The sequence below is a fragment of the Amblyomma maculatum genome, chromosome 5, assembly GCF_055883805.1.
Source record: "Amblyomma maculatum isolate TAMU_Amacu chromosome 5, ASM5588380v1, whole genome shotgun sequence".
Classification (NCBI taxonomy): Eukaryota; Metazoa; Arthropoda; class Arachnida; order Ixodida; family Ixodidae; genus Amblyomma; species Amblyomma maculatum.
This window is the reverse complement of record NC_139348.1, coordinates 44,037,070-44,047,673: the sequence shown is the minus strand read 5'-3', so window position 1 is coordinate 44,047,673 and position 10,604 is coordinate 44,037,070. Positions and strand designations below refer to the sequence as shown.

General features: G+C 46.1%; 2 protein-coding genes across 3 annotated transcripts in view; both read right to left on the bottom strand.

The window, feature by feature from the left end:
- Nucleotides 1–1,118: 1,118 nt before the first annotated feature.
- Nucleotides 1,119–8,766, bottom strand: LOC146188203 (sodium-dependent serotonin transporter-like). The gene is made up of 5 exons (XM_084605006.1): nt 8,686–8,766; nt 5,364–5,463; nt 1,988–2,088; nt 1,235–1,384; nt 1,119–1,127 (listed from the first exon to the last, which is right to left on the bottom strand). The coding sequence occupies exons 2-5, from the start codon at nt 5,449–5,451 to the stop codon at nt 1,119–1,121; spliced, it is 348 nt and encodes a 115-aa protein (XP_084461132.1). The 5' UTR covers nt 5,452–5,463; nt 8,686–8,766.
- A 541-nt stretch (nt 8,767–9,307) lies between these two features.
- Nucleotides 9,308–10,604, bottom strand: part of LOC146188193 (sodium-dependent nutrient amino acid transporter 1-like) — a 351,255-nt gene continuing 349,958 nt past the window's right edge. Inside the window, exon 16 of one of the 2 annotated variants that reach the window (XM_084603685.1) lies at nt 9,308–9,452. In XM_084603685.1, coding sequence (XP_084459811.1) covers nt 9,450–9,452 — 3 coding nt within the window. In that variant the 3' untranslated portion in view covers nt 9,308–9,449. The remainder of the gene's footprint in view (nt 9,453–10,604) is intronic. The other variant, XM_084603683.1, reaches the window with a different exon arrangement.

The window sequence follows — 10,604 nt, the reverse complement described above, 5'->3', positions numbered from 1 at the left end:
GGCTATTAGGCGCTGCTTGCATGTACGCCTACGCCCGTCGTCGCTTTTGGCCTGCCCTCTATACCGCTCAGTGCGCAGTTACTTTGGTACTTGCGTTGAGTGTAAGCTTTGCAAGCGGCCTGCATCTTCTCCTACTGGCTTCATTCAGACCATCGACATCCCTCCGGAGCCCTTCTACCGTGTTGGCTTCGACTTTCTCGGACCGTTTCCTGAGTCCACTTCTGGCAATCGATAGGTTGCAGTAGCCACATATTATGCCACCTGGTACGCGATAACGCGCGCGCTCCCCACCAGTACTGTCGCTGATGTCGTCGACTTTCTGCTTCACGATCTCATTCTTCATCATAGAGTTCCCCGCCGAATGATCACTGACCTTCGCCACAGCTTCCTTTTACCATTTCGGACATTATTCGCGCGTACTCAACTAAACATAAGTTGACGACCGCTTACCAATCACAGACTAATGACCTCACTGAACGGCTTACTCGCACTCTTACACATATGCCCGCCATGTGCGTCTCTTCTGATCACAGTGACTGGGACGTCGCCCTCACATATGTTACATCTGCTTATAACTCGCCCGTCACGACACTGCCGGCTATTGTCCGTTTTACCTCTTGTATGGCCATGAGCCTCAACTGCTCTTGACACACTATTTCGAATGTGGGGTCCCCCCCCTTTTTTACACGCCCGTAAAGCTATTTCCCGTATCGACTGTGGTCGCCAAGTCGCCCGTTCCCGCTTGCAAGCCTCCCAAACTTCTCAGCAAGAGCACTACAAGAGCCACAGCCTCGACAACTCCTTACCTGGTACCTTTGTGTTACTCTCGGTGCTGTCTCGACGTATTGGGTTCTGGGAAAAGCTTTCTCGCAGTTTGGGCCCATGTTGTGTGCTGTATCAAGTCACCACCGTCACATACGAGATTGAACCTGCCTTCCCCGAGAGCACTTCCCGTACCCGGCGCCGCAGGCCAATAAGGCAGACAAAGTGTGTATGGGTGTGTGTGCATGGCACGCGCTCGGGGCCTGAATTCTTTCCAGCAGTCTGTGATTTGACGTCCGGAGCGGCCTGTGCTTGTGTCGTGTTCGGTGTGAGTATACCAGTGTTTTACGTATTCTCTACGCCTCCTGCCACGTAACGATATACAAAGACATATACAATTTTGTATACCTTCTGCCCTATGGTGCTGATTCGCACTCATTCCTTTTGTCACCACCTGAGCTGCTTCACTCACCAGGCCAGTTTCTTTCATGAAGACAATGGCGAACACTGGAATGCAGCTAAGCTGTACGAGGTATAGCCACGCCGTGATGGCGTAGGTCCACGTGGGGTAGTGGAAGCTGGGTCCATTGTAACCGACTGTCCCTTCAGCGCAGAAGATGCACTGCGAAAGGAAATAAGGCTCCAAAACGACTCTAAAAGCTGACACAAGGCTGTAATCGGTACGCTAAGAGGACCTTTAAACTGCGGTAAATGATGTGACACTCACTTACGAAAAAGTTCCATTTTAAACCGTGTGCAATAAGCATATATAAGAAGGAACAGCAACAGATTGGGTTGCTGGGCGAATTGGGTACTGATAATGGTAGAAGAGAATAGCGCAGGTGATGGGACAAGGCAGTAGACAACACGAGCGCTTGTGTTGTTTATTGCTTTGTCCCGTCTCCTGCGCTATTTTCATCGTCTATAAGAAGGAAAATTGACAAAAGTTTATTAAGCATTCCGGAGACTTTTGAGGATATTCTCTGGAATATATGCTAATGGCCTCGTAATCCTGCAGCTTATAATCACGGTAAAAAGAAATATTCTGCTTCAAATCAGTTGCTATGTACTGAACACTGCTGTCATAATTCCACCCTGCATCGTTAGCAGGTACTAAGTTAAAATTAGGTATGAATGTGTTCCAAATGTGTGCAGCTTTTGACAGGCGGTGTATATCTAGAAATTAGTGGCAGTGAAAAGAAGCAGACACTTGGTCACCACTTACAATCACCGTGATGGGAATGATCGAAGTCCAGCAGACCTTCACGAAAAAGCTGCATTCTCTGCCGGTCATCATTGCCGAGATGATATTGAGTCTGTGTACGCCTGCGAAGAAGAGGCACACGTCAGTGCGTACCTGGAAACGCCCGCACGATGCACAGCGTGTGTCTATTGAAACACGTAACACCCTCAGCAAGGCCCAGTACCCAATAATCACACCAGTGTACTTTTGTTCTGAAAACAAAGATAGCGTTTATGTTCCCCAGGTACAATTTCTATACAACACTGTAGAAGACTGTACCTATATACAAATGCATGTGTATTTGTGCATAACATGAATTTTATAACACTTCCTGGGCACCGAACTGAATGAAAAACATACCTGACTGTGTCCTTCTACGGTGGGCTGTTACGAATGAGAATGCTGACCAAGGTTCACTCGGTCGCAACTTGTGTTAAATTCCAGCTGCCTGCCACGCCTCCGTTAAGAAAATACGAATAGCCTCCATACTTGATTTTCCTAAGCCCCAACCCAACAAAGGCCGGCTTTCAGTGCGTGGTTGTTGATGGTATTTCTGACTACGGGCACTTCTCACCATATCCCGTTTCTCTAGTAGACCGCAATACACCTTCACGTCATATTCTGACTTCTGCCACGCTGACGACCACTCCATAATCGACAAACTGGCTGAGTGTTCCGACTCTTTTTGCGCACTTAGCCGCCAAGGTGATGTTATTGAATTTGATGATTATTTTGAAAGCATTGTTAAACTGCACATTCAACAGTTTGTTCCCGTTAAAACAAAAAAAAGAAATCCTACTGTCCCTTAGATTAATCGTGACGTTTTGCACATGTCACGCCTTGTGTCTCGGCTGAGGCGCATGATATGCAACCATAACCCTGATGCTGTTGCTCAATTTCAAGCTGCAAAAAAGGAATTTCGTATTAAAATCCACTCTGCTAAAGACTTCTACTTCCGCGTTCAACTGAAAGGGCTGATAAGAAATAACCCTCGTAAATTTTGGAGCTCAATTCTACCCTCAAACTCATCAACCACCTCAATTGTAATTGATGACGAAATTATCACGGACTCCGCTCAAATATCTGGCGCATTAATACTTACTTTCAATTTTTTTTCTATGTGATAACGACACAATTTCATCTTTCAGTCTTCTTGATTACGATCGTTCACTCCCTGATATCAAGGTTAGAACTCAAGGCTTTGTCATCTTGTGAGTTAACGCAAAAGCATACGCTGTGCCGGATGGTATTCCAAACACTTTTCTTGTACGTTATTTCCTCTCCATAATTTTCCAAAACTATCTTTCGACCGGCATCGGCTCTTTTCATGGAAGCTAGCTACTGTACTTCCACTCTATAAATTCGGCAACAAGCAAATGATTTCTAACTATAAGCCCCTCTATTTAACAGCACATGCCCATTTATGAATTTAGAACACATAATTTATAAACATATCATGGAGTGTCTTGAAACAAGTAATCTCTCTACGGCTGAACAAGGGTTTCGTAGGGAATATAGCAGGGGATTTATTGACTCATTTAACTGGATTTGCACATGACATTCTTCTTAAGATCTATGCCGGCAACTAACTCGACGCCATATTCATCCACTTCTCAGAAGCCTTTGATACATCATCCACTGTAAATTGTTAAGCAAGCTGAAAGTCATTCTCAATAATGCTCAACTGGTTTATTGGATTGCATATTTCCGCTCACACCGCTTCCAGTCCGTTCGCTTCAATTCCGTTGATTCTTCTGGCTGATGTGAGGCTCCATGCTTGTCCCTTTGTTATTTTTACTGTATAATATTGATTTGCCTACTAATATAGCTTCAAAGATCCGTTTATACGCAAATGATTGTGTATTGTACCACGCTGTTAACACTGCCGGTGGTCACCTCCTTCTTAGCGTTTTGGTATATTCTTTGACTGGTGCAATACGTGCCAGATGAATGTCAACTTCAGCAAAACCGTTGTTCTCCAATCCTTTATCACATTCATATTAAGCTTCATCCCTTCATACAGTAGATGAATACAAATACCTTGGTGTATCATTTTTACTCATAATATGCCATGGGCAAAGCACATCGATTACATCACTGCTAAAGGTCTTAGGAAGGTTGGTTACCTGAGGCGCATAGCAAAAGCAGCTCCTAAACATGCCAAATTGCAGATGTACAAAACTTTAATTCGGCCTTTTCTTGAATATGCGTCAAATGTCTGGACCCATATAAAAACCGTGAAATTGATCAAATCGAATGTGTACAACGGAAAACTGTACGATTTATTTGTCGCCGCTACGACTTCCATTTTGCACCCTCATCTGCAACACCTTCCCTAAAACTAAGTCCGCTTTAATCCAGTCATAAGCCAGAGTTCCTCCAATAGCGTTTCAGAGCATATCTTGTTTTCAGAAACATCTGCAACTAAAAGCCATCTTAATCTTAATATAATGTTTTTGCCCGTACCAACGCTTTAAAATAGAGTTTCTTTCCTTACACTGTGGACAGTTGGGACGGCTCCTTACATGGAAATATCCGTTCATCATCAATTTCTGAATTTGCGCCGGAAATCGAGTAAGCAGGTATTATGTGTTGTGATAATATTTTTTGTTGTTATTATATGTCTTTGATGTGTTGAATTGTATGAAAGTTTTTATACCCGCTCCTGCTATACCTCGCAATTGGGTTGCAGTATTTTAAAATAAAAATATATAATTACGTCAGTATTTTTTGTCATCTTGGACGGCTGACGGCTGGCAAAAAGGCGGCATGCGAAAATATTGCTGTCCGAAATGCTTCATTTTCTGCGCTCTCTTCATTAGAGGATCTACCCTAAAATCATGGTACCTGCGCAGCATAAACTTGGGGCTCTTATCAGCAGAAATCAACGCACTTGCATAAAAAAAGTTCTGTTCGGTTCATCTTTTGCAATTATAGCAGAAGTGCAAGCAATCCCAGCATGAAAGCCATCTTCGGCCTGTCATGCCTCTCATCTAGTCGGGCAAGACTTAGCCTACGCCTTCCAAAAAGTTTCATCATTCTAACGCGCGAGAAGATATTATTTCACCCCTACAGCATGTACCTGCTGTAGGGGACACGTCAAGCCCACATAGTTGGAGTACCATACTGCAGAGCGAAAACCTACTTTCATTCATGTTTACCCCGTACATCCGACGAGTGGAATCACATTCCTGCAGCACTGGCACGAATCAATGACGCTCGTTTATTTAAGGAATGCTTCAGCTAAAATTGTATATCTAGCAACATTTTGTAACATTACGCTTTAATTATGATTTGTTCTATTACTCTCTATGGCCCTGAGAATAACTTGAATAAATAAATAAATAAAGCAACGCACCGCAGAACTGCAGCACTACGACAGACTCCAGGAACAGCACCAGGAAGCGCAGGTCTTGGTCGTGGTTGTGGACGAAGATGGAAGCCATTGTGGCTCCACCCTAATGCCGGAGCAGAGAGACTAAAGTTACAGGTCGCAGTGCATCATCTTGCGAGCTTGAAATAACCCATACTAACGACGACAGAGGCCTTGTGGTTAACGTGGTGATTGCATGTAAAGTTCTGCTAAAAAAATAAGACCGCGACTGTGTGTATAGGAGCCGGCACATATCGGCAGAAACTTAAATTTTATTGGCAATCGCACCATTAGACAGAAGGGCTATCCCGCGGTGAGCGTCCTGACGAAAGCGGATGCCATCTGCTCCTTCCAAGCGGATAGAGAGAGAGAGACAAAAAAAAAGAAGCTAGTGGTGCTGGACTTTCTGGATAAGAACTGCTATAGGTGTGATTTTATTTAAAGCATTTCCCGGGGTTAGGAAGGGAGTTCAGATAAACTAATCAGCACCGAAGCCAAGAAACCGCTCCCATTGTGCCCCGTACGCGAAGGGCACAAGCGAGGTGCTGGCACGCAGTGCTGCACATAAAGACAGCGTCCCTACAATAATAACCGGGCGTAATGCACAGATTGTCATGCTCCCAGTGACCGGCATCATACATTCGCGAGACGTCGCGTTTAGTCGTGTTATCTACAGACCTCGAAGACGACAGTAAAAAGGCTGCCGTGAATTGTCACATGGCTACAAACGGACCGCAGAGGTCGCCCCCTGCCGCTCCTCACCCATTTGTCAATCGCCCCTGGAGAAGGGCATCAGTAGGTCTCGAAATGTCGGCCTAAAATCTATTTCTAGAAGATCGTGAAAGAGCGTAATGTAAACCTGGCGACGTTTGATATTTTGAATTTCACTGCAGCGTGGAGACACTCACGGGGCTGCAGACCAGAGTGTTGGCGGTGACGAGAAGCGCACAGAGGAAAAAGTGCACGAGGGTCCGATTGGCCACCACCAGAGGGTGCGAGGCAGCCAGAAGCTCAAGGAGGATGTCCGGCACCATAAACTGCGGTGCGATGCGCAGAAGGGGAAATTTAAAACGTGCAGGCAAGCGAACTCTAATTCAAACTGCAACGGGCACATCATCAGCGTTAGGAAAAAGATGTAAGCGGGGAGCGACTGGCCAGGCCATAGTGGCGGCACTTTCAAGAGTGGTGAGAATTAAGCTTCCGAAACTTCCACGCACCCGCATTAACTAGGGGGCCAAGGTTGTCGTCATGACAGAACTGAGCTGCGGTAGGGTTCGGTAGGGTGAGGCTGCCGGTTATCCCGCGATTAGCAGTCATCACTTTTGGCGACACTTTACTGAAATGGTGATAATATAACACAATGCTTGTTTAGCGCCTGCAATAGCAGACTTGGACAAAGCACATCCCGTTTTTCCTAACCCTCTCTTTTCCAGACAATGATTTCCCGAATACTGTTCGGATGTGTGTATAAAACACAAACCACTGCAGGGTGCACGCCCTTACGACAGCTTACACGAAGAGAAAGCATTGCGGAATCCGAGCCTAGTTCCGTTATGAGTTTTGTGTTTCTTTGCCCAGTGCCCTTGGTTAGCTGCCGTGCCACATGGTCAAGTTCGGATCGAGTAAAAGTTTGGGTACCAATGGACCAGATGTGGTTGCCCACCAAAATCTGGAAGTCGGCATTGCGTTGGCCATACTCAAATTAGGTTAGATGCTAATTTTCGTCAAGCTCGGACGAAACCAAATATTGGGGGGACAGGGGTCCATATTGTGGGGTTGGCCCAGTTCAATTTGTAAAGCACCACTGAATTGGCCAAACTTAAATTAGGTTAGACACTCATTGTAGTAAAAATGGGACGAAGTTAAATTTCGCGATACATTGGCGAAGTCAACTTCGCTAGTGTATCCCTTATGAGCATACTTGTTTTGGAAGCACAAGAACGCAGTAAAACCTGTGCACAATGCACAACCACGATGCCTGTGACATTCCATTTGTTCGATGCGACAAAGATCACAGATGCAGGGTATTATATTTTTACATACGAGGAAGAAGCGGGCAGGTGGCACGGGCAGACGCTGTCGCGCTAGGCCCGTCAACAGTTTATTAAACGTCATCTCACGGTCATCGAATTTATCTCTCTCTTCTGTTCTGCTCTTTGCATCGGCTTGCCGCCCCGTAACATTTGGTTGCAGGCGCTGGGTATGTCATCATCAATCATCATCCTGGCCCGGAGCTTCGGTGCCCTGTGTCTGCTTGCGCCGTCGGCAGCGAATTCCATGGAGCGCATCATATGGCTGTTCCCCAGCCTGTCGCACCCGAAGCGACCTTGCCGTTCCACCGCCCCGTCCCACCCCCCCTGACCACAAGACATGACGAAGGAGACTGACCCGAGACCCCACCCACACGATCACAAGACACATCGAGAGCCGATGATCATGTGACCCTACGGACCCGATTTGCCGACCTGAGACCCCAACGACGCAAGACGCCGCCACTCATGAACACATCACCCCTGCCCCTGCCATGCGGTGCGTGCCTTAGGCTCGGCCATCGGATCTTGGAGACCAGCGGGCCGAAAGCATCCTAGGCCAGGCTTCATCCAAGAATCATCATGGCGGCAAGCAGTTGTCTTCTTCCTCCTCAGCGATCCTGTGACGCCAATCATCATATCATGGACTCATCAACATCGACAAACTTCCTCATCCACGATCGGGACGATCGCTCGGTGGCCCCTGGGATGTTATAGACGAAGAAGAAGCGGGCAGTAGCGCGGGCAGGCGCGCTCGTGCTAGGCCAGCCAACATTTAATTAGACGTCATCTCACGGTCATCGAACTTCATCTCTCTGTCCTCTGTTCTCTTTTCATCGGCCAGCCGCCCCGTAGCAATATGATAGCTCGGGAAGACAAAGTTGCCTCGATTTCTTTTTCGGATAGTTGGAGTTGGTTTCGTGTTAACGAGGCAGTTATGGCACCCGGGCAATAGACACCACAACAGGAGACTCCAAAGCCCCTGCGCAGGGACACACCACTACACCAATTTTCCGTGGTATCTCCTTGGCTTTGACACTTGGCTGTTAAAATCAGGCTCACGGACTCAGGGTTAAGGTAGCTGAATTGCGATTCAGGAAAAATAGAGAAAAACGCTGTGCATACAGGTTAAGGAATCACAGCAGGAAGAAATTTATCCTTTGCCTTCGAGCACCCTGTCACTTCTAGCGAATGTGCAACTTTGAGACAAACTGGATACTCAGACAGCATTCTGCTCCATGGCAGAAAAGGAACGTAGTCACAATATGCATACTCACAAACTTGGGGAGCACCGTGGAGATCAGCCACAAGGAGTGAACTTGACCCCAGAACTGCTGCCACGGCACCGCACTAATGGCCTGGGGCATAATGCTCACTTCATGGTCCGACTCTGCATGTGCGAAAAGTGCGCAGTGACCGACATATTAAGGCGAAAGCCTTTAATGGCTGATAATGTCGTGGACAAAGTGTCACGGCCGCGGCTGTCGCGTGGCGTTCCTTGGCGCGCGTTGAAGTGTGCGATTGCAGATGGCAAACGCTATACAAGATGAGACTTCTCAGGCCTTTCTTCAAGAAACAGGCCCGAAATGACTAACATGGACGAATGTTGGCTTTTGGGAAGAAAGATGCCAAGGGACAAAAGAAGCATGCACACAGACAAAACAAAAATGGAAAAAAGAAGGCGCGGTGTGCATTTCCACCAAGAAATGATGCTAATACAAAATTTTTAAACCCATTGTATAATAAAGCATTTCTCTATACGCCGCAGGTTTCCAAATGAGACTAATGCGCTGGTTAGTACTGACGGAATGCTAAATCTTTCGAGATTTCAACCCATATAGTTTTACCTTCTACAATTATTGTGCAAAACGTGCCCGCTCCACGAAATGTAATCGAGATTATAAGTTAAAAAGACACACCCGGGTCGACGAGCATGTGGGCATCGACACCAATGCTGGTGGAGAGGTGTCCCAGGAACATGAAAGTGATGACTGTGCGCAGGCCCTTGCTCGCTGTGTCCGCCGCTAGCACGAAGATGACGTCACTGAAAGGGCCAGAATAATAAGAGGGGTGTAATGCTGCGAGCACAAGATGCAACGATATCTACTGAGCCATTATTAGTAGTCCCCGCCACCGGCTGGTCGATAACTTTTGAAGGACATCTATGCATGTCTATGAATAACCCCACCTATAACTGGGACTTTATTAAGTGCATGGGATAGTCCTACTATGCCGCGAATTTTTAAGAGTGCTACAGCACAATCGCTCCTGTGCCGCAGATAATTTCTATGTCTTGTATGTCTTGTCACCCCCCCACCCCCCCCCCCCCTTTCTTAAAGAACACTTCCCGACATCCTCAAAACTAACGCGAAGTGCTACACTGCCGGTAAGAAAAGCGTACAGCACAACTAACATAACCGGCAAATCGGCTGTCAAAAAGGCGCAACTGCAGACAAGCTGCCTTCAACGGGGTCTAAGATCAAGGCAAAGAGGGTATCTATACATATTAATCTCAATGTTTTAACAGTGTTATTGTGCTATAAGCAAATCCTGAAAGATAGCTTTAGCATAATGGTCCGAAAACGCCAAACGCGAATTAATTTACATGAAGTAAAGAGGGCGCACTAAAACATTGGCAAATGATGCCAGTTTACCAAAATGTTATACACAAGATTGTTTTGCAGATCAATAAGTGCGTAAATGGTTATTTCCACCAATAAATTATCCGCTGTGAAGGAAATGCTAAATACATACCACTTCCGCAAGAATATTTTTCATAACGTAAACTGACGTACTGAATTACGAAAATTCATTGAAATGCATTAAACTCCATGTAAAGCTATTATCCATTTCTGTTACTATCTGAGCATTTTGAGACGGTTTAAGAACAGCTGGAAGACCATTTTGAGGGCCTGCTAAAATCGAGTGTGTAACTAAAAAATGCGCTCAATTACAGCGTGCATTTTGTCATCGAAGCGAGGTCAGCAATAGCAACTGGCAACAACACTGTGATGCGTAGAACGCTACGTTCTGCCGGCGGGGACGAGTCTGACTTTCACATGAACGTCAAAGGGGCTACAGCTTGACTCTTATGAGAGCGAATCAAGAAAGTAAAAGGCAGAATCAATTTTTAGTGTCAAAGCTTTCATCCAGAGGCTCACAGTTTAGCGAAATCGTTTAAAATTTGCATGTGAAA

Coding starts and splice junctions, on each gene's coding strand:
- LOC146188203 (XM_084605006.1), bottom strand. CDS start 5,451: ATGGCTTCCATCTTCGTCCACAACCACGACCAAGACCTGCGCTTCCTG. Junction 2,089..5,363: donor CGTAGTGCTGCAGTTCTGCG/GTGCGTTGCTTT, acceptor TCTTCTTCGCAG/GCGTACACAGACTCAATATC. Junction 1,385..1,987: donor TCATTCCCATCACGGTGATT/GTAAGTGGTGAC, acceptor TTCCTTTCGCAG/TGCATCTTCTGCGCTGAAGG.